General features: G+C 42.2%; 1 protein-coding gene across 1 annotated transcript; it reads right to left on the bottom strand.

Moving 5' to 3' along the window:
- Nucleotides 1-622: 622 nt before the first annotated feature.
- PTPLAD2 (protein tyrosine phosphatase-like A domain containing 2) lies at nucleotides 623-12,243 on the bottom strand. The gene is made up of 6 exons (XM_010285621.1): nucleotides 12,140-12,243; nucleotides 11,119-11,246; nucleotides 4,905-5,017; nucleotides 2,258-2,364; nucleotides 1,443-1,574; nucleotides 623-705 (listed from the first exon to the last, which is right to left on the bottom strand). The coding sequence occupies exons 1-6, from the start codon at nucleotides 12,234-12,236 to the stop codon at nucleotides 623-625; spliced, it is 660 nt and encodes a 219-aa protein (XP_010283923.1). The 5' UTR covers nucleotides 12,237-12,243.
- Between the last annotated feature and the right edge of the window lie 11,503 nt (nucleotides 12,244-23,746).

Below are 23,746 nucleotides of genomic sequence, written 5' to 3'. Positions count from 1 at the left end.
TTGAATATATAGTAAATGAGTACCTGATCACTTGCCTTTCCGGTTTAGCTGTGTTTTCTGGAATCTTGTTTGGAGAAGTGAAGGTTGGGCTAGAATGTGGGGGATCCTTTCAGAATGCCTGGGGTTAATTAGCATGTGAATCTCATAGGTTGCAAAGTTTCCAGTTTCTGCCTCTTGAGAGGTTCCAGTTCTAGCCAATTTAGCATCTATATATTTGAGGCACATACATGTTGGCCTAATATAAAATAATCTTATAGACTAAATGGTATTGTCATTACAGAATATCTGTTGCTAATGAGGCAAGAATTAACAACAAAATAAGGGTTGTTAGTGTGACTGTGAGTGGAGGCACTCTTTAACTTTTTTCAGAGTTCTCTGACATACGTTAGAAAAAATATTTCTGAAAATCCTGCCATTTCAAGTCAAAACTTTCAAAAGTGATTAGTTATTTTGAGTTGCTCCATTTTCAAGGTGCATTAAAGAGACCTGCCTTTTCTGACAGTTCTGACATATGCACATGTCAGTAGGGGTTTTACAGCAAAAATCGTCTAATTTCTTTTTGACCTGTGATATGCAGCAGCCCACTGGGAATATATTTCTTCTTTCCAAATGAAATAACAGCTTAGCTTCTTTTCTTTTTGATGTTAACTGTCCCTAGATGTGCCTTTCTTTCAGAGAAGAGGTTCTGGATGATAAAGCACATACCTGAATCAAAACACAAAATGGTGTAAGAACAAGGGAGTAGAGTCCAAAGTGTTCATTTAGAAGGAACAGTATGAGACTTCATCTGGCAAACCACAACTTCATCTGGCTAAACCACGACACAACCTTACACAGTTCCTTCCATGAATTTAGGAATGGAACAGTGCATCATGAAGATGAGATCCTTCAAATTAGTGTTAAAGCCAATGACAGAATGAAGACTTGGCTTTAATGCAGCCAAATTCAGTTCAAATTTTTCAAAAGTATTTTGTTGAGAAGGAGAAGGGGTCTATTTACATGCACGTTTTGGGGTGGGCTTTTTTTTCACCCCTTTGGCTAATCAACCTGTAGCAGTCTTTATTTAGGTATAACTTCTCACACCAGCTAGGAGGAATGAGTGAAGAGGGGTTGCACAAAATGAGAGTATGATCAAATGGGAATTGATTTAAAAAAAAAAACAAACTTTGCTAAGTAACTGGAGGGGCAGGAGCATTGAAGCAATTTTATATTTTTGGTTTATATTTTTATGCCTCACACATACATGGTGTCTTTTCCAAATTCAATTATTTGTATTTGAAAGGCATTGGAAATCAAAACAGCTGGTGATGAACTTCCCTACAGTGGTCAGCAGGAGATGTGGCAGAGTTAGTTTGTGAAAGGAGCTATATTGATTTGATTTTTTGTTGCCATACGCATCCCAGTTGTGTTGAGACCAGCTTTCTGGAAGATGAGATACTTACCTATAAAGAGCACTAGCAGGTACATTTTGAGAACATAGGGGAAGTAGATTGAGAAGGTGAATGGCAATGATAGCTTGATGGAGTATGTGCCAAAGGATTCAAAATAAGGCAGTGACACACAAATTGCAAATGCTGTAAAATAACATGGTAAATCTTTAGTCAAAAAGAGGTAGATCATCAAAAAGCTTCATGTAAAAGTTATCTTTAAGGCACAGATAGCTATATTATATGCTGAATTTAACGTCATTCGCATGCATATGCACATGTTTTCTCCTTGAGTTCATTTCTGTAGGTTTGAGGTGCTAATTGCTCTTAATACTAGAATTAGCAAGTATTTCCTATTGAATAACAAGTTCTGTCACTCCTGTAGTTGCACTGCTTTCAATGTGAACTCAGGGGGCACATTCCCTCGTGTAAATACAATAAGCTACCAAGTATGGCCTGAGCCAGTAAGGTCAGCCTCAATGGTGGAGAAGGCCCCTTTGGGATTTGCTGTCTAACATGGCCAGTCTGGAATGGGGGTATTTTCCTGCTTTACCCAGAAAAATTAATAATTTCCCATACTCTTAAAAAAACAAAACAAAAAAAACCCCAGACACACAAACCTCAGAGAACCCCTATTAAGGAAAAAAGTACAGAAAAGAGGAAGATAGGTGAAAGATAGATGATAGATTAATATGAGAGTACATAAACATTTGTGACTACTTTGGCAACACAAAAAGAAGTATCTTAAATGCAAATGACAATTGAACTGATCAAATTTTGTTGAAGAAGATTAAGGAAGCAAGTCATTGGTACCTTTCCCTTCTCCTTACCTTTAGCGAGAACTGAAAGGGGATAGAGTGGGATGCAAAGTGAGAAGTTGAGCCATGTCAGTGGTAGGTAGTATATTCCTGTCCTTGCTAACATGTTGTAAGTGTACCTGCAGCAAGAGGAACAGCAGATGAGCTCAGGGGGAATGATCATGACTTTATTTTAAAGACAGATTATTGAAAAATCCAAAATTGCAGAAGAGCTTGGAGCTTCCTACCTCAGAAAACTTCAGAGCAATAGTGCAACATTTTACGCTCTAATTATGTCTGAAAGTAAATGGTTCATTGTTTTGGAAGGGTTATCTGTGGAGCTACCCTAGAATAGGCAGACAGCAATACAGCCCTCCAGCCTAAAGGTTCTATCAGAACCCAGCATCATTTCATGTGGGTCCATCAGAAAATGGATTTTAGATAGGCGTTTTACAACTGAGGGGGGCAGGCAAAATGGCTGTTGCTTGCAAGTAAGAAAATGCTGATTTGTGACTGCTGAGCTACCTAAACCACTGCAGGAGGAGGCTAAACAGCAAGGTTATTGCAGGTACTTAATCTTCTGTAGTACGGCTGCCCCTCCCCTGGACCTCAGAAGCGATAGTAGGCGCAAAAAAAGCAGTTGGCCCCACCATACAGTAGCATTTTATTCTTTCAGCTGTTAACTGTTGCTCACTGGGAGACCAGAATGCCCAGGTCTTCAGTCTCCAAAATTGAGCTAATCCTAGCTAGTCTGATCTAAAAGTGGTACAGCCGCTTTCCAGACTCCAAAGAAACAGGCCTGATCGCATTTTCGGTCATCTGAAAGGCTTTTTGCCCTGTGGTCTTGCTAGAGATACAAAAATAAGGGTTTTTTTTAAGCCACAGCCAGGACTGTTTATGACAGATAAAACCAGCATTAAACAAACTTTCTGTACTCCATTCTTATGAATTCATTTGACTTACTTTGCATCATTCCTGGGCTGTAGAAGAGTTTGATAGGCTATAAATGTACCATCTTTTTTCAAGTTTGCCCTCTGCAACCTCAGGATTGTCTCAATTTTTATTATTGCTTTTTAGGCATGATCTCAACCCAATACAAAAAGGAAACAGCTACTCCCTCTCTACACACCTCCTTGGGCTGTTTATGGTATAAGCAGGAAAGATCAGATATAGAAAACCTTGCATTTGCTCTCAGTGTATCATTAGCCGTAATGCACAGGATATTTGGGTCCCTGAAGGAATATGGAGGAACTTGTAATTCTTCAAGACTAATTGGCTAAGGGATGGGATAGATTCCTATACACTTTTAGACATGACCGCTTCTTTGAGATGCTAAGACGTGGCACAGATGCTGTAAATAATAAATCAGGTAAGAATCTGTATGAGTTGTGCTATGCGTTACTTGAATTGGTCATTTGCTGCTATAAGACCGCATTATCTTGCCTATTAAATGTCCCCTGTTATTGCTATGATGCTGGACTGTGTGTTTTAGCAATGATAGAAAATAATAATGTATTGATAGGACTATTATGCACTGACAGGACTTTACAGCCAATATTGTTTACACTTTTGGCCTCTTCCCAGCTGCGCAGAACCCTTTCGTTTGAGATTAGGTTCTACTATCTTAGCTTTACAAAATTCAAAAAGAAATGGGATGGAGCAATAATTCAAATAATTAATGCAAGTAGTAGTTTATTAACACATGTAGTACAAATACTCTGAAGCTGACTTAAAATCTTTATCAATCGTATGTGACACTTTCCTTTTTCAGATCTCTTTTATAACATACATTTCCTTTGCTGCCTAAATCCATGTTCCCTAGTCCACAAAGCAATGTATTTAAAATAGCATAAAGCTATTTTAGCAGAAAGAAAAAAAGATTAAAAAAATTTGCTCCCATACAGAGGCTGCCACGAGGGCTGTGTCTTGATAAAGTGCTTCTTAATTCCATGTATCTTCTATGCGGTAACTCTACAAACTGAGGACCATAGAGGCTTAAGTTACATTTGAGAAATGTTACTGACTTCAGATATCGATGCAAAAGTCAGTAATGTGGAATTTTCACCATTATACTTTTACCACAGGGAGGTACTGGTAACCCTCCACCATACAAAATTTTTTAGGTAAAAATCCTGAATTGTATTCCTGTCCATTTTGCCTCATGTGGTTTGTCCCTGCAGTGTGATATATGCCCTAGTACAGCAAAATTCTCAGTCTCTGCAGTAGGAGCTCTTGGCTTTTTGAAAAGCACAGTGCAGTTAACCCAGAATAGTCTTTCTGTCTTAGTAAGAAGTTCTGTCAGTGCTGCCTTACTGTGCTGTCAATCTTGAATTGAAGCGAAATGTTAACCCCCCCCCCAAAAAAAAAAAAAAGAGTTACAGGATTGTAAGTGGGAGGTAGTTGTGATTTCCTTCTAAATTTTTGTTAAAAAGGTCAATGCTTTTGAACTACAAATGTTACTGCAACAATTTACTTCCGTAAGTTACTCTGCCTCTCAACTATGCGGGTTTTTGTAAAAATCAGTAAGTAGCTTATAAGGTCCAAGCTCTTATTTAAAAGGGACAATATGCTTCTCTACCAATTTTGAACTAACAAAATGAGCCCACAGCACAGTGCAGGTGGGTTTCTACTTGCAAGAATGACCCATTTTCCCCTTACCATTTCGCTCTTGACTCCTTACCTGACCACATCTAGTAAATTCCAAAGGAAAAATAAAACACACACAACGTATTTCCCTTGAACTTCTTCCTGACTGTTGATCACGACAAATAAAACAATTATTCTCTCAGTGATCTGAAAAGAAAAAAGAATTGTGAATTGCCTTCTATAGCTGTCACGTCTGTGCCATGTTGGCAAATAGAAGGCCACAGGTGAATCCAGTTTTGCCTTGCATAAATGCTCCAGTGAACATTTCATTTCTTGGTCTGCTTTTGTTCAAGACCCCACTGGCCTCCAGCTTGGGGAACTGGAAACTCTTGGCTGCAGCGTCGTAGATCTGCTACAATAAGGGTGGAGGTTTGCTTACCTGCGGGGATGACTTGGGTTTGCAGCCCAGGAAATCTGTGGATGCACCAGCTGAGGTCGTGGGAGCAAGGACCTCTCCCCCTGTGCCCTGGAGCAACCTGGTTTGGGGGTTTTGGCACTCCCCCTGGAGCGCCGGCGGGGGCAAGCTTCCTTGCTTGTAGGCTGCATGGGAGGCCGTGGGGTGCAGAGGGCCCCTGGGTGGGTGGTGTGCCAGACAGTGCTTAACCTTATGGTCCCAGCTCTGTGTTCTATAGCTTAGAGATCTGCATCCCAAGGGATCTCTCCCTCTAAGATTTGCAGAAAGGACAAGTATAATTCCTTATTTTTCTTTCCTCCTTATTCCTGGGTAGAAGTGGGTTTAAACTTGTCATTTATGTGAATTATTGCCATAGTATTTGTGTCATAATATTTTTCTAGTGGTTGAATGTTAACCAACCCACAAGATATGCCTTTACAAATGAAAAGATATAAAAGCAGATTACACAGGCTATGTCTCCAGCTTGAAAAAATACTTGTGCAATATTATAGCTCAAGAAATTAAAAACAAGTATGTCTTCTTGCGCTTTCTTGGACAAGTTTCCTATCAGTATCCATGCTCTGCCCTATAAATAAATATATCTGTAGTATTGCCAACAATTGCATGTGAAATTTTCCCAGAATGGTACCAGTTCACTCTGATTTACACTTTAATGGAAGGTGTGGAAGGAGAAAACATTGATCTATTCAGCTGGTACCAATCAGTATAGCTTCTCTGGGGCTTTATATACACAATGCCTTCTCTTCCATAAGGTACCTTAAGTTCAACTATTTGGGTTAAGATGTCAAGTCGGTGAAACATCATGAAATGAAAACTGATTAACAAGGTGGTTTTTATAAGTGCAGTCATTCTTCACTGGTTTCGTGCTTCCCCTTGCTCCTACCTTAAACGAAATAAAAACTTGGCCTCAGCAAGTTTGTGCGGTAGTTTTGGTACGTAATGTTTACTGGCTCCTGTGTGGAACATTTTGGCTACAGACCTTTTTTGCAAACCACATCTGTCAGATAAAGCAGCCATCACTTCGCTATTCAGCAGAATTATGCGAGAGCAATTTTTCATACAGAAAGAGCATGTCCATCCCCCAGGGATCTGGTTCTGCATCTTGAAAGGCACTGAGCGGCCACAACAGATAAAAAATGGTTTTGCTGCCTCTCGCCCTGCCCTGACTGTCATCTGGTGCTGCCCCTCCCATTGGTCCCTAAGGAATTGATTTCCAAAACGCTTAGATGTTGACAGGCTTCTGTATAGACAGCCCAGAAAACAGTGTGAGAGGTACCAAGTCCTGTGTTTGTACGCTGATGGTGAGGAACCTGGCAGGAAAATGGGGGAACTGGGAGTATTGATGCAGGATCTGAAACCAGATACAACAGAGATAGGAGAAGCATGGTGGGACAACCATCACAAGAGGGAAATCAAAACAAAGGGAAAAGCAGTGTGAGCATTGAGTGGGATTGTGTGCAGGAAAGAGTAAATAAAATGGAACCTGAGTTGAAATCATTTTGGTGAAGGCTGGTGAAGAAGTGCAGCATTTTGTTACCGATCCTAAAAATCAGTTTGGGATGTGAAGTGAGAGTTCTGCGATATCGCTAATATGAAAGAGATTTCAGGGAATTGTCCCACCTAGAGACCAAAGCTTCATCATGATAATGAAAAGGTGGACATGTTTTTAGATGTGAGAGCAGGCAGATTTTCCGGATGGTCACTTACTCTTCGAGAGGTGGCTGGGTGGAGCAGTGCTAGAAAACAGCATGGGTCAAGTGATCAGGAGCGGGTCCTGTTTCAGTGGGATAAAAGGATAAGCAGCAGCCGGGTAGCTGCCATCCCCAGCTGCAAACGGGTGAGCACTGGCTGATGACAGAGTGGCTATGGAGACCCACAGTTCACCCTCGTGGTTTGGGAGGGGAAGAGCCTGTGGATTTCCTTCTCTCCCCAGGACATAAGCAGATGCACCCGGGTAGTGAGTTATTGCCTAGCTGGGGCTCAGCAGCTTTCCTCCGGGATTTCCTCCATCGGAGGATCCCTGTTTGGGAAGGGGAGCAGCGGGGCCTTCAGCCTCACTGGCGGCAGATGATGGAAGTCAGTCATCAGACTGTGTGAAGTAGGTGAAGCACCTGTAAGAGCAGGGAACTGTCCCTGACTCAAAGCAGGTCTGTTCCTCTCGGACTGCGGTGTCAGCCAGCAGAAAAATGGGACGCAGAAAGCGGCTGTCAGAGGCCGGAACTGAAAACCGCTTGCGGCCTTGCTCTGGAGCGCGTCGACGGAGCAGGACACAGGCCTGGCTGCTCGGGGCGATGGCGTTGTCCCCTTGAGGACAGACCTACTGCTTTTCTGTGTACATCGGGAGGGTGGCCGCCTGCTTGCCTTTACTGCCCTTCAAAACATTGTGCTCTTCTCTTTCGCAGCAATCCCGGCCTTGGGTAACCCGCACAAGCCGAAGGTCGGGGCGGGGGTCAGTCAGGGGCTGGGGACCCTTTCGGCCAGTGGCAGGGCAGGAGCTGCTGGAAGCGGAGGAGAGTCCAGTACACAGCTGTTGATACTGGGCGCCTATACACACGCATCTGTATAGATACATACGTGGAATCATGTACATGTATAAATATGCACTCATACATGTATACATATATAAAGCACGTGCTGCTGCTCAGCCACAGCTTGCCTCTGTGGATCATCTGGCCTTGCAGGAATGAAAACACAGTAAGTGGTTGCTACTCTCTTGCTTTAAAAAAAAAAAAGACAAAACTAGGAAGTCCTACATTTTCATGTTCATAAAAAGGAAGTATGTGCTGACACCTCACAAAGCATAAATACAACTGTTTCATTTTTCATTCCTTCTTGTTCTTTGTGTTAACTGGAATTTCCTTCCTCTCCCAGCACTGGTCTCTCACGGGATACAGCAACTTCTGTAGAATGGCATAAATTTCCGCAAGGCAGCCTGGGCATTTGAAGCAAGTATGTGAAAAAGCAAATTAGACTAGCTGAGTTAGGGCGGGAGCAGGCAGCACATTCACTTCCATTTTTTAATAACTGTGACTGTGCAGTATCATACTTGGTACCTGAAACCCTTACGTAGCTCTTCAATTTAGTGAACATTCAAAAAAAAAAGTAAAAAAAGTGCCACTAAATATTTAGACTAAGTTAAAAAATACTGGTTCTGTCACAGAGCTGCAGTACATTTCTTTTGGTCTGGAAAATCCAATCCTGTTTGCACAGGATGAAGAACTAGTGTTTTGTTCACAAAAACACCAGTCTTTTCTTACATCTTTCCTACTCTCTCCCTTGCTAAAGTATCAGTCCTACCAGCCCTTATTAAGTTGCATTATCCTCTGTTCTGGCAACTGCAATGACATGCGACACGTTTTCTTGTCCTCCTCTCAGTCATTCAAGCTGCTCATGCCTTGAGAGACATCCCTTTGCACCAACTTTGTGACCCTCTCTTGTCCTCCCTTCCTCTAGAGCATCACACAGGACTCATCTTTCTTTCATGGTGTGGCTTGGCCTTGGCCTACCTAACCCATCTCAGGGTGGCCTCTCTCTGGTGGCCTGAGAATTTGTCCCTCAGTGAGGCCGTCCTGAATGGGTTTTTCCAGAAAACACCTCTGAGTTTGCTTTTCCACGATCTCAAAGTGTTCCTTGTAAATGCTACTAAACCACGATAAATGGGATACTAGGCAGAATTCCTTCATTCAAACTCTGCTTAAATCTTTTTTCTGCTATAATGCCTACAAAACAACCAACCACCACAGGGGTGCTTTCACAGTGTATTTTATTCAAGGTGGCATGACCTCCACCCATGTGCTTCCCTAACATTGCCAGAGCCACCTGTTCTCTCATCCTAGAGATCACCTGAGATGAACTCTGTGGATATGCATGTGTGTGCATGGCCTGAGGGATGCATCTAGGGATATGTTTTAAGCTTAGAGTCAGGGCAGGTGGTGGGAACTCAGAACAGGGCAGTCACTATCAAATTCTGCAGCTTAACCAGTGGAGTAGTCCATTAGGCTGCCGTAAGGTAAGATCTCTATCTGTCCTTCCCCAGTTTACTGTGAAAAGTATTTTCTATTTTCTTTTTTTTTTCTTAAGAGGCAGGGAGGAGAGTGTGGCAAGGCACATGGGAGTACTGTTGGCACACAACCTGCATTCTCACAGCAAAAGCAGCGCAACCGAAGTGAAAGAAGTGTCGATGCCGAAGAGCTCCTACACCTTGCTTGGACAGCATGAGATGACTGCTAATGTCAAGGCAAGAGAGTTGTGTTTGCAGTGAGAGAACGTTTTAAGAAAGAACCAAGTAAGGATCCAAAGTTATCTTTGTTGTGAGGCAAATGTTTGTGGGGTCACAGTGCTGTATCTTTCCCTGACCCACCTTCTCCGTGCTGCCCTGGAGAGCTCTGCAATAATTGCACTGCCCAAGAAAGGTCACAGTTTTCTTGCTTAGAATATCCATTTCATATCTGGTGTTTTCTGTGGCGACACACAGCAGTGTTTGCGCAGGCTCGCCCAATGACTGCTTCTGTAGGGCCGGGTGGGAAAGGAATGGACTATGTCAGGGCTGGGGAATGTGTAAACTCTGCCAGGATTAAGCCTTGCTTTAATGACTGTTAGCATTAGCAGGCTGCTCCTCTCTCCAAGAGGTGACGTGAGATTTGTTACAGGACACAGTAGGTAGGATACTTTTTCTTTTTTTCTAGATTAGTGTAAAAGTATGTAGATTTAGACAGGGAAAAACACTTAATTGCATTTTGACAGGTTTGCTACCATACTTCGTGAGCAGCATAAGAAGAGAGATCTGTATTAGTCAATCAATTTATAATGGAGATTTAAAAAGAGGAACATCTTCACCCATGTAATACATCATTTGACAAGAATGGGCTATCCAGAAAACTAAAAACATAACTAACTACTCTTAGTCTTCTACATTCTGACCTCTGAGAGCAATACTAGTTTCACCATTATTCAAATACTAAGGATTGGAAAGGTTTGAAGGTAAACTCAAGTCAACATTTTTATTTTTTCCAGTTAATAAAAATACCAAAACCTGAGATTAACTCCCAACAGAAAACAAGAGTGTGGTAAGGAAAATGTTAGAGAATCATCTTGTTTTCTGCTATAGCATGTGATCTTTTGGCTGGTTTTCTGCTTACAGCTGAACATATGGCCTGTAAACCCCTTAACAGCGTCAGAACCTTGCTGCAATTGTGTTGTCACAATTTGCCCATGTCTGGGTTTGAAAGGCCAGAGACCCTTACAGCGAGAATATGACAATTTTCCTTTCTTTCCCCTCATTAATTCTTCTTCAGTCCCTTAATTTCTCAATCAATTTTTTTCCTTCCACACTGCATGACCACCAGCAAACCCTGCTTCAGAAGGTTTGATGTGCTGGTAGTTTTCTCACTGCCAACCTTTTGCTACCGCACAAAATCTTGTCTTGTGCTTGTCTACAAAATAAATATTCACTTGTCAGTGAGGAAATGGCATGAAAAAGAAACTGAAACTGTGGCTCTGAAATGTTGTCTTCTGTCTGTAAACAAGTTGGCTGGGGAGGTACTATCCTCAGCCACCTATGGCACCCTAGAAATGGGGTCTGCCTGTTTTCTGCAGATGGCCACTCCTCTGGACATCTTCCAGGTTCCTGCTGTTGTGGGCTGGGTGTGGGGCACTCACTATTCAGTTTCACTCAAAAAGAAAAATATTGAGAGAGCCGCTCTTTTCCAACCCAGTTCCAAGGGCTCAGGTCCTGCAGTTAGCAAACCATTAGCAGACCAAGCTCCCTGAGGAAGGGTGCAGGTGGACCATTCAGGGTAGTTCATGGAAGGAGGGTCTTCAGAAATGGACTTACCTGCAGAAACCTGGGGAAGAGACGGGTTTTATCAATGCCAATGAGGATGTGTAGGATCTCCAATATAGATAACAACTGGCAAATGCGCATTACAAGTCCTATGGAGTAAAATGTGTCGGCCAATGAATCTACAGACAAAATGAAGAGGAAAATTAGAGGGTGGTTATATAGTGAAAGTCTGGACCAACTAGTGGGTTTGCTCTTGCCCTGTCACCACTGGAGATGACAAGAAATAAAGTTCACACAGTACCAAACTTTTGGGTAGCAGAAGCAAAGCTTCAGGGGGGGAGGAAGCAGTCCACTCTGTGTCTGTGGCTCTGACACAGAGGCAGAAAGTGGAGAATAGAATGGGATCCCCTATACTTGATGCACTGGCAAATGCTGTGCAGGATGTGTTGGTTTAGAGATATCACTTTAGGATATTTCTAAATATGAGGAAATGTATGAGGAATGTCTAAACATGAGGAGATGTTGAGAACCTGCCTGTATCTGTACCCATGGCACCTCCCTAAAACAAGTAGACCATACAGTAGATATTTTATGTGCTTACAACTGTCCATCATTACAAATAATTTTAAATTTCCAGTCACTAGTTTTCTATTTTTGTGCCTTAACCCCATGCAACGGAAAGAGAAATATGTTGTAATGTTTTTGGAGATAGAAAGTCATGTGCAATAACCACAAAGACATTCCCTCCTAGTGCCTTCAATAAGATTAACATTCACCATGATGACTGGACCTAGTCACATTTAGGTCTATATCTAAGTCAAATGTTACTGGCATGCTGCTGAATATTAAAGCTCACTAGCAAAAGAAGAGCTTCATTCCTCATGTGATACAGGCAGAACTTACATACCAGTGATCTGTTCATCCTTTTTAATGGAAGAAACAATGTTTTTCTAATTGTAATTACAGCCCATGGTATTGGACACACACTTATTCAGAATCCTAACTTTAATTTCATATTTCTGTGTGTCACTGCCTCTTAAAACGTTTAAGGGAAATATAAAAAGAATCCTACCTTTTCCAAATGACATGAACCGGATGATCATATTTGTAAATATCCAGGAATGTCCACAAAATTGCATTAAGTCATACACAAAGAGGTAGGTGTTCATGGTAAAGCTGTAGAGGTGAAAATGATAAAGCAAACTGTAGGACTTGCTACAACATTCAAGCTTTTTGACCTGTAGAAATTGTACCCTCTTTGGACATGTTGGGAAATCAAAGGAAAACAGCTGAAATGTAAACAGATCAGTGAAAATTCTGTCTGTCAGTGGTCACAGAACAGTACTCTCCCTAATGGATCAAAGGCTCCTTTTGCTGGTATACCTAGGATATGCCCAGAAAGATTTTCTGAGTTTCTACCAGTGGCTAGGGTGATCTGTGGCCATATAGTGAAATTTTATGTCCCCAGAGGAAAAAGTAACTAAACAAAGACACCCTATTGAGTGCTGGATTCAAGACTGAACACTTGGCATGGCTCTGCCTTGACAGTGGGACCAGACTCGAGGGACTGCTGGGGTCGCACCTACAGCAGCCCTGCTGAGGGCCTTGGACTCCCACAGACACCAGCCTCGGGATTTCTGCATCTGTGAGGTTTATCCTGGTCTTCCCAGAAGACATGCTTCTAGCATGTGCTCAAGACAGCTTAAAGTACAATGCAGATAATTTGCAGTGTCTCCAGCAGACAGCATAGTTGTAGGTATTTATAAAATGTAGGTGAAGAAATGGAAAAGCAAGCCACATTTCAATCTGCTTTTATTTGATGCAGTCTGAGCGATATCTGTCTGACCCTTCTTTAAATCAACTTCCTCTACAGGTTTTCCAGATAAACATTAAATTATGGTCTTTGTCTTTCTGCACAGCCTGTGTTTCAAGTTGCATTTGATAAAGTGAATCTTCTCCTGTTGGAGCAGACTAACTTTTGTATCTTTTCTATCCTAATTTCCATAGGTAATTTGGCTTTTTGCAAAGCTTCATAGGCCCTGGAGATACTTAATTTCCCTTTCCCATAGATGTATTTTCTTCTGACTTACTCCTGAGAGAGAGGGTTGCCTGTCCTCCAGCTATGAAAAGAGCTGTCTACCTTTTTGGGAAATGAATTTGTTAATTTTGTACTAGAATTATCTGTCTATCTCCTGTGTTTGACTAATTAATTTCCTGCCCCAAAAACTATAAGTTGCCCCTTGATCCAGTGTGTTCATGTGATATGTCTCTGCCATTAAACTTTTTTTCATTTGTATCTGTACATCAACGAACACCATGAATTTCTGTGTTTAGAATTACCTAAATATGATAAATGTATATACTTCATTCCCAGCATTGGACCCAGACCATAAATAACAATATACACTTCTGTAAATTGATCTAGCTACAACTACCTGAAAGGGGGTTGTGGTGACGAGGGCACTGGTCTCTTCTCCCAAGTAACTAGTGATAGGACAAGAGGAAATGGCCTCAAGCTGCACCAGGGGAGGTTTAGATTGGATATTAGGAAAAATTTCCTCAGCGAGAGGGTGGTCAGGCATTGGAACAGGCTGCCCAGGGAGGTGGTGGAGTCACCATCTCTGGAAGTGTTCAAAAAACATGTGGATGTGGCGCTTCAAGACATGGTTTAGGGGACATGGTGGTGCTTGATTAATGGTTGGACTTGATGATCTTGAAGGTCCTTTCCAACCTAGTGTTTCTGTGATTCTGTGATAGATAAACTGATCTTCTAAATTTTTGACCTAAGTATATCCTAGGGAGGTAGTAGAAAATGCCTTTCTTCCTCTCTTTCTGCAGGAAAATGCCTTTCTTCCATCTCTTATGCAGGATGGCTGCTATTCATATCATCTTCTATAAGCAGAGAAAAATTTGTTGGCATAATTTACCTCCCAAGAGACATCAGTGCCCTTTGATACTATGAAAATAAGATATATGAGGACACAGACAAAGGAATGTATTCCATAAACACTCCTTTTGGGAAAAGTGTAATACAACTGAACTGGACTAATCAGACTAAAGTCCAGTGAGCTCTATAAATATTGACCCATCTGCTTTATTACTGAATGACACTTCATTCTCTCTTCTGGTAAGAAAAAAAGGTGGGACTGTAGATTACAAAAAGGCAAAAAATTAAGAACTTTGTTCTAAGAAACAGCCTTGGACCTGTTGGAGCGGGTCCACAGGAGGGCAACAAAAATGATCAGAGGGATTCAATATCTCTCCTGTGAGGACAGGGTGAGAGAGTTGGGGTTGTTCAGTCTGGAGAAGAGAAGGCTTCGGGGAGACCTTATTGCAGCTCTACAGTACTTAAAGGGGGCTTTAAGAAAGATGGGGACAGGCTTTTTAGCAGGGCCTGATGCAGAGGACAATGGTTTTAAACTAAAGGAGAGTAGAGTTAGACTAGGTATAAGGAAGAACTTTTTCACAATAAGGGTGGTGAAAACTGGCACAAGTTGGCCCGAGGAGGCGGTAGATGCCCCATCCCTGGAAACATTCCAGGTCAGGTTGGACGGGGCTCTGAGCAATCTGACCTAGTTGAAGCTGTCCCTGCTCTTTGCAGGTTGGACTAGATGGACTTCAAACGTCCCTTTCAGCCCAAAGTATTCTATGATTCTGTGATTACTGGATGGATAGGAAATACTGCAATGGGTATGAAAGTTACAGGAATAGTTATAAAAATCCTGAGGCTTTCCATTCTGCACCTCCACCAGTCTCTTTGGTCTGATACTGCCATGTGGGCTTTGCACGGGATGCAAGCTGAGCATATAGTTTCTCTCCTCTTTAGAAGTTTATTGAAGACATCTGTCTCTCATCCTCAGATCATGTCTTTCAGTGATTTGGGCTTATTTTCCAAAATCTTCCTCCACTGGATGGCTAGAAAATTGTCTTTACAATTCTTAAGCTGTTTAATCTTGGCTAAACGGGACATAACTAAAAGGACATTTATAAACACAGCTTCACACTAGTGTTTTGGCAATATGGCAGTCGTTGCATGTTAGAACTCATCATCTTTAAAATGTACTGGAGACTACTGAAATGTATAGAGACTGTTGGCAATTATGGAAGGCCCCATATTCCCAATGAGGTGTAGAGGTGTGCTGGCAGGCAGCATGCTGGTGTTACCTGCAGGACCAATCCTGGCCCCAGAGCTGTGAGCAGCACAGCCTCCTCTCTTGGTGATGCTCTCCACTGTGTGAAGGAACAGCCCTGCTCTGAAAATGGGGTTTCATCCTACTGTGTTAATCCCCTCACCAAAGGTACCTAAGAGCAGACGCCTTTGACAGAAGTGAAGAAATCTGCAGAGAATAAAAGGTCATGTCAGTGCAATCAAAGGAAACTGAAATGTAACTCTTCTCTAAAGTCTGTCTCATCCAAGGGATGACATCTTCACCTAGAGCACCAGAAGCAGACTGAGGATAACCTATTTCACTGTCCTAACAGTGTCACAACACAAAATTCAGCCATCTGCTTCTATTTGAAAAGTTGCTGGCAGAAGAGGAGGACTTTCACTAGATTTCTTGTTCCCCTTGGTTCACAGCAGGCATCATTCCATGTTTGCCTCGCAGAGCCTGCTTCTGCAGCACCTTTGCAGGCAAAACACTGACTAGCAGTCCGCCCCGTAGCTGTTCAGTTCCTGACCCTGCCCCAGGCTTGCTGGCGGACCTTACAAACCTCGCTTAGCTTCCCTGGTGGTGCCTGGTTTGTAATATGGGCTTGCTGATGTGTTTATTCCTTGTACTGTGATGTGCTTTAACTCTTTCAAGTTGCTTTTGTTTGAAGGCATCAGAGGAGCACCGTGCATCTCAGTATTCTGCCCGCTCTGGTGGCAGGAGAAAGAGACAGACATGGGTCTTGCAGTAGAGACACCCAGAAGGCTGGGCTTGCTGTCTGTTGTCAGTTCAACACTATTTAACCGTGGCTGATTTTATACCAAATACATTGAAATGCTAGGGATGCATTTATCATATATAGGATCAACCTTGCTTAGTGGAAAACTTTATCTGCTTTCTCTCCGGGCTCAAAACCTAGGAAACCACATGAAACATAAGACCATTCAGAATAAGTACATGGTCCCAAACATCTTCTTTTCCCTTTTATTCACCAGCAGAGATTTTACCAGTGATACAGTTATAGCTTGCCAAGCCTGACATGTTTCCACAGGCAGAAAAATCACGTAATTGTTGCATTTTATTATTTTCAGCATGAAAGTCTATGATCTGAGCTAAGTACGTGCCTGCAGTGCCTGAAGGGTGGTCAGAAGGGCGTCCTCCCTTGAGCTAAGGTGACAGGCAGCCCTTGCTCCGGCTAGGTGTCCCTTGCAAGGTGCCGGGATGAAGGCCACGCTGAGATCCCTCTCAGAGGGGTCCTGCCCAGGCCGGCATGAACTGCGCACTTCCCTGCCTTCAGAGCTATCGCACTCTGCTGCCTTCCCGCGCGGCCGTACGGGCTGGCGGCACATGAGGAAGCAACCCTCGCGCTGAAACCAGAGAGCGATGTTCCTTTTTTTCTTTTTTTCCCTGCAGGAAAGGTCTGCTAGAAAAGCCCCTCTGCTGACACCGTTTCCTTTTAAGTCGTATTGGTCTGAACTTCTACCCCTTCCCCCTCCTGCCCCGTGACAAGCTGCAAGCGCTGTAGCTCAGGAAGGAGAAAGCTGCTGAGAACCAGTACGAAAGATGCACTCTTCTCTCACAGGCACATCCCACTCCACTTTTTTTTCCCCTTCCTTTCCTCATTTGAGCAGTCTAGGTCACCTGTGCTCAAGGGATATTACCTGTTGCAGGGGTCGGACTGCTGCTGCTGCTGGTCTTTCTCCTTTTTTCGCTCTACAGATGCAACAGATGTTTGTTAGGAGATCACCCCTCCTCTTTCCTCTTCCCCCACCCTGCAACGTCACCGTATGTAAGCAGGAACAACACTCTACTTCCCGAGAAAGGCGTTTCTAACCCCAAATATCTCCACCCCAATTGCCCAGCTCCTCACCCAGCCTAACCTAACCTGAATTGGTTTCTTGCTGTTGTACCAGTAAACTAATCTGCAAATCCCACTAACTTTGTCTCTTAACCCAAAGCAGTATTTCGAAGGATTACTAGAGAGAAGAAATGCAAAATTAAAAATTTGTTTTTCTCTTCTGTTTAAATCATCAGCACTACAGCAATGCTAACAACACTATCAAATGCTAAGGAAGGCTGGGAGCATAACACAAAAGGAGCACTTTAAATTACTTCAGATAGAGGGAAGAATTTTCCACTTCTTATCTAGAAATGTCTATTTATTCATGCCCCTGTGAAATATGGACACTAATGGCAGGGGAAATGTGCATCCTAGTTTACTTCTGCCCTTCAGTGTCTGGGATATCTCAGCATAAATCAAATGAAGAAGAATGTCATAACATGTTTAGAAATTCCCTTCTGCAAGTAAGTTTTCCCACTGGCACTCACGTTGAAAGCACATCCCACCCCGAAGTGAGATTTGAAATTTGATGTTATGACTGAAGAAGTCACCAAGGACATAATGAGCATAGGATGTTATGTGTAACTACAAAAAGTCTGAGGGAGAAAATGTCTTACTGGGTCTCATCCCTACTGTGAGTGGCACTGAGCTCCTGTCAAGACCATTTCCACTCCCTGTGGTGTCCTGGAGAGGTGAGAAGTGCCTCCCTGGCAAGTGGGTGATTTCACGGCAGACACAGTGGAACACTGTGTTTTTCCTGGTCATGTCTCCCATCTGCGGCCTTAGCAGAAGGGTCATGCAGGTATACCTGGCTTTCCCGCTGGTGTGGCAGCTCGCTTTTACTGCTCAAGAATCATCATCTTTTTCTAGGCTAGAGAATGTATTTCTTTCTCAGGAGGAAAAAATAAATCAGCTTTAAATAAAGGGTTAAACAAATGGTTATTGAAAGGCTCAGCCCATAGCTCTTGCAAAACAGTTCCTACACTGCATGCCTCTGGGAGGACAACTGGTGTGACTAATACTGCCAGAAGTTGAGCTCACGACTGTAACAAGACCCAGCAGTAGCAAGAACGGCACTTTTCAAACATCAGGCAAATACATAAAAGCAAGAAAAGCTCACCTAGCTTTGTGATGTGCAGAATCCCTCTTGTGGGCATCGGTCAAGTTAAAGCTCCCACAGATGACAAGAGCACCTGCAGGAGCTTGCAAGCCAGATACCAAATCCCTTCCATGGAGCTGGCCACCCCCGTGGCATCCGGGAGGCCTTGGCAGCCGGCAGCCCAGTGCGCAGTGGGGCTCTGCCCCATGCTGGGGCGCCTGCACCAGTGCTGCCCTGTGCCAGGCAGGGCTTTAGAGTAAAATAGCTGGTATTGAGGAGGTGGTGCCCACCGCCATTTTGAGGGCTTTCCTTTGACAGCAGCTTTGACATTGCTTGCTGGAAAAAAATCTCCTGGTGTGACGGCATGTGAAAAGGAGTGATGTTGTCCTCCAAAAGGATTGATGTTGGTGCACTCCAAGCCTGCCCTGTGATGAGGAGCAAGGCATTGCAAGGGACCATGGCTAGAAAATTTGTTTCAAAGGTGTACTTCTGACCTGAACTATAATGCTATACTACAATAAGTACACCCATCTGAGTGGCAATGCACTGCAGCGCTGGAGCCAAGGTATAGGGCTCATAAATCCACTATTACATGGATATTCAAATTTTTCTTCGGGAGATGTAGAATACAATTCAGCCACTGGGTTGTAGTAGATGTGGGCAATCAGACCTGATGGTAGCCCTTACGATCTGTTTATCACAAGAAAAATCCTTCTCTGAATTATGAGGTTTTTTCTGTGTTGAAAACGCATGTGAGATCTATTTAGCTGTGCAATTCGCAGTGGTGTTTTTGTAGTGTGATGACCTAAGGGTATTGTCCCGATCCAGTGTTGGGGGAGGTTTCGATACGATCCCAAGAGCGAGATTAAGACACAAACGAGGTCAAATGCCGTATACCCAAGACAGCTTTTATTATCAAAAGTAAAGAATTAGTAGCAATAGGACAGAATGGAATAAAAAGACAGAAATCAAGCAAACATTCGGGATGGAGTTGCAAGGATAGTCACCACCACGGATCCACGGTGTCCTGGGGTCCAAGTCTCTCGAATTTTTTGGTGGTGGGTGATGGTGCTCGGAGGCAGCTGGCACACACACGGGCTTGTCTTGGCAGTCCCTTTTACTCTCATTCAAGGCCTGCAATTTAGCATATCTTCACATTCCTCCATATGCACATACGCTTCATGGTGGGTGGCTCCAGCCCTGCTCCTCACATGCAGCCATTATCTTGGCAGGATGTTTTTCATCCTTGTAGCCGTCCTTATCTTGGATAAACAATCTTTGAGACGAATGTTTTATGATTCAGTCTCTCACAGGTATGAGAAAAGAAGATTGATATCAAGAAGTAACAGCTTTTATTAGACTAGACAGAAGTGGGAACGCTTCCAGGCACACAGGGTATGGAGAAACCCTTTTATGCTTAAAACATTCAGCAATTTTGTAAGTTGCAAAGACATTCAGATGAAAACAAACATTAAATTACACTATCAGAACACATTAGCTGGATATCAGAAGACTAGAATAAGTCCTGAAAAAAATCTAGCTTTCATTTTTGGAAAATAAACTTTCTTCTCCACTCCAGCTACTTCTTTAGTAGGCAAGAGAAGCCTACAGAAAGACTGAAACTTTTTTAGTTTCAGTCTAAAGAAACTACTTAACCAGCATCAAAAAATTACTTGTATGTAACTGCTGGCATCTCTTGAAAAAGCTTCATGACTGTTCAGCACGTGTTAAGCCTGAGTCTCCTCAATTTCTCAAAATCTAAACAGATGGTAACCGCGGTTGATTTCCCTGCGTCATGAGATGGGAAAAATGTGTTCTGTCTGGGCATGGTGCTTGTGTCAGGAATCATTGCAGGGGGGTGCTTTATGTGTAAAGTTAACAGCAGCCCTGAAATATTTTGTGTGATATGGAAAGAACCTCGTTCTCTTCAAATAGGAAACACCATTAGGATAAAAGACCTGCTGCTTTTATGCACAGCTTTTGTTTCCAGATCCTTGCTATAAAAGCAATATGCAGATGTGTTTTAAGAAAAGAAACCATCTGCCTTAAAATTAATTTTCAATGTTCTTAACTGTTAACTTTATGTTGCCTTTCCTTTATGATTAGGTTTTTTGGCTACCTGAATTCAAGCCTATGTTTTGGCCAGTGGGATTACACTAGTTTAAGCACTGGTAAATTATAGCTCTTAAATGCATGCTTAAGTGGAAGCACGTACTCCAGTACTATTGACTTTGTTTAAAGTAAAAGAGTAAATCATGGGCCGTCTGGGGGCCGACGGGCTGATGTGGTGCAGCACGGGACACTCATTTCGCACAAGCAGGCAGAGTATTTGCACAGTGCCGGTCGGTGTTTATGTCGTGTGACCAAGGCTGCTGGTGAGAAGAGGAAGGCTGTGCAGAGGCAGCAGAGGAAGCAAAGTTATCTCCCCACGGCAAGCAAGTAATGGGGACGAGTGTCAATGTTTGTGTCTATATTCTCAAACTGGGCAAAAGAGGAAGCAGCCACCGTGCCAGCTTCATGCCTCTCACTCCCTGGCCATTTTGTAAATTCAGCAGAGACCTGGCTGGCAAACAGGTCCTGCCTCTACCGGAGCTGACTGGGTGGCATCATCTAAGGGAGTAAGTCACACCAGACAAAGTTCCTGGCTGCTTTAGGGTGAGGAAAGGTGTGCTGGGTGAGCAAGCATTGTGCCACAAGGGTCCACCAAACAGGTAACAAAGCTGGCAGGAGTTTTAGCTTTACAGTTTCACCAGGTGAAAAACTGGATGAAGTTTGGAAATGCTTTTGGAGGAAAAAAAAATCCCAGCCAGTCTGTTTGGCTTTGGCCACCTATGAATGACCTTTTGCTTTTACCATCTTTTGCGACAGTTCAGCTCCAGTGCAGGGGTATTTCAGACAAAGCAGACCGGTGGTGTTCCCTTGCCATCCAAGAGCAGAGCAAGGGGAAGGATGAGGGAAGCCTTACAAGAGCCTCCTTATACAGACCTCCCAAAATGTCATTTGGAGGAGATGTGACAGCCTAACCCTCCTTACTTGTCCCTTCCTGGGAGTCTTGGAGGGAGCAGGTCATCTGGCCTCTAGATTGACCTTTGTACTCACAACCAGACCTACAACTCTGTAAGAATATGTTGATTTTGGGGATTCGTTATTTTCAAGCATTGATCTCCCAGACTACAAGACATTACCCCAGTCCCCAGTTGGAGGTAATCAACAGAAAACTGCTCTCAAGCATAGGATAAAAAATGCAAACCATTGTGTTTCTGTAATACACCTTAATCCTGTTTTTCATAAAACTATATCTATGTGGAAGCAGTGTATTTTTATGATGCAAGGGTTGACTTCTTTTTAGGCTATTACAACCAGGTTCTACTGTTCTTAAAGAATCTGAAGCTGCATATTCAGGGACAATATAATCTATTTTTGTAGGGTAACAATTCTTTACAATTTAATTTTCTTACAGGGAGTGTTGTAAATAGCATCACTCATTTTACATTTTTTAAAACATATCCTTTATCGTTTAGTAGGGTTCCTGTCCTTCCTTCTCACTCCCAACCAGCCTCTCTTCAGCAGAGCAGGAAATTCACTGGTTTTGCAAGGGAGACAGTGAAAGGATTAACTAAATATGAAAGACATATTGTTGGACTTGATGATCTTAGAGGTCTTTTCCAACCTTAATGGTTCTATATGATTCTGTGACATACCCAGTTCTGAAATGAGTCACGCTTCTACAGCCTCTGTGCCTCCCTGTTCACCGCACTCAGTTTCATTGCTGGATGAGACCCACGGGCCCATCAGATGTGCCACTACAATAATAAGAAGGAATTACTGCTTGATGGTCAGGGATATTTTCCTTTTTTTACATGTTAGCCATTACCAAATCACTCATAATGGAAGTTGTGATAATAGCTTCTGACATTTTCTTGGAGTTTAATGGTTTGCACAAATAATGACTGTTACCCTGCTATGGGGAACTGGGAAGGAGAGGGAGACATACCTTATTTTTCTCTTTTCTTTTCTTTTCTTTTCTTTTCTTTTCTTTTCTTTTCTTTTCTTTTCTTTTCTTTTCTTTTCTTTTCTTTTCTTTTCTTTTCTTTTCTTTTCTTTTCTTTTCTTTTCTTTTCTTTTCTTTTCTTTTCTTTTCTTTTCTTTTCTTTTCTTTTCTTTTCTTTTCTTTTCTTTTCTTTTCTTTTCTTTTCTTTTCTTTTCTTTTCTTTTCTTTTCTTTTCTTTTCTTTTCTTTTCTTTTCTTTTCTTTTCTTTTCTTTTCTTTTCTTTTCTTTTCTTTTCTTTTCTTTTCTTTTCTTTTCTTTTCTTTTCTTTTCTTTTCTTTTCTTTTCTTTTCTTTTCTTTTCTTTTCTTTTCTTTTCTTTTCTTTTCTTTTCTTTTCTTTTCTTTTCTTTTCTTTTCTTTTCTTTTCTTTTCTTTTCTTTTCTTTTCTTTTCTTTTCTTTTCTTTTCTTTTCTTTTCTTTTCTTTTCTTTTCTTTTCTTCCCTTCCCTTCCCTTCCCTTCCCTTCCCTTCCCTTCCCTTTCACTTCCCTTCCCTTTCACTTCCTTTTCACTTCCCTTCCCTTTCACTTCCCTTTCACTTCCCTTCCCTTCCTTTTCAAAAGAAAGAAATAAAAGACAACGAAAGAGAGAAAATTAAGGATTTGACATCTCAAAATATTTCTATGTGAAATATAGTGACCAGTGATCATATTCAGCACAAATCCTTTTTCAATACATGTGAGAAGCTGTGCAAGGATTTAGTGCTTGTCATGAGGACAACAGCATGAGTTCTACTACCAGCAGCAGGAGCTTATTTTTAACTATTAAAAAAAACTATAATCACAAGAAAAGATCTGTTACAGCCAATGTGAGCTTTTCCCAAAAAATAGAGGCTATAACTTAGTCCACCTGAAGAGGCTTGAAAAGAAAGTATAATTGCTGCTTAAAGAGACACCAACATTTTAAAAAATATTTGAAGTCAAACAGGCTTTTATTTTGTAGAATAAAAGCTTTCTTTTTTATATAAATATACCTGTCAAGATATTTTCTTTCTGGAAAATGAACTGTAACACACAGTACTCCATCTAAGACCAAAGGAAGTTGTGTAGGTTCTGGCCTACCAAGATAAGAAATGGGAGTAATACAACCAACAATAAGAGTTACAGTGAGTAGACGTGGTGATAACTGGTGTGCAGGGGACAGATACACTATTTGAAATCTCCGTATTTGATCTCCTTAATGTGGATTTCACTTTGCAAATGCCTTACCGTGTTTTAACAGTTATTTTGTAGAGGGGAGTGTTAACTGTGTTTACTTCCACACTTTAGAAAGCCGCTTATGTACTTAGAAGATTGAATTCTTCATTGCTGAAGGTAACGTGGGTTTAGGATCCTAATTGCAGGCACTTGGGCCTGGTTGGTCAAGTGGTCTTCTTCTGCTCAAGAAGGTTGGTCTTAGAAAATTAAACAACCCTGCAGCCTCCTGTGGAGAGAACTAAGGCAGGACATGAACTGGCAACCCCAATTTCAGAGGGGGCTGAGGATGAAGCAATGGTAAGTGATGAGTAAGGTAAGGGACAAAATTAGAAAGGCAAAAGCCCAG

This window comes from Phaethon lepturus, unplaced genomic scaffold, assembly GCF_000687285.1.
Source record: "Phaethon lepturus isolate BGI_N335 unplaced genomic scaffold, ASM68728v1 scaffold22894, whole genome shotgun sequence".
NCBI classification, from domain to species: domain Eukaryota; kingdom Metazoa; phylum Chordata; class Aves; order Phaethontiformes; family Phaethontidae; genus Phaethon; species Phaethon lepturus.
The sequence above is the reverse complement of the archived record's forward strand: the minus strand, read 5'-3'. Positions and strand labels throughout refer to the sequence as shown.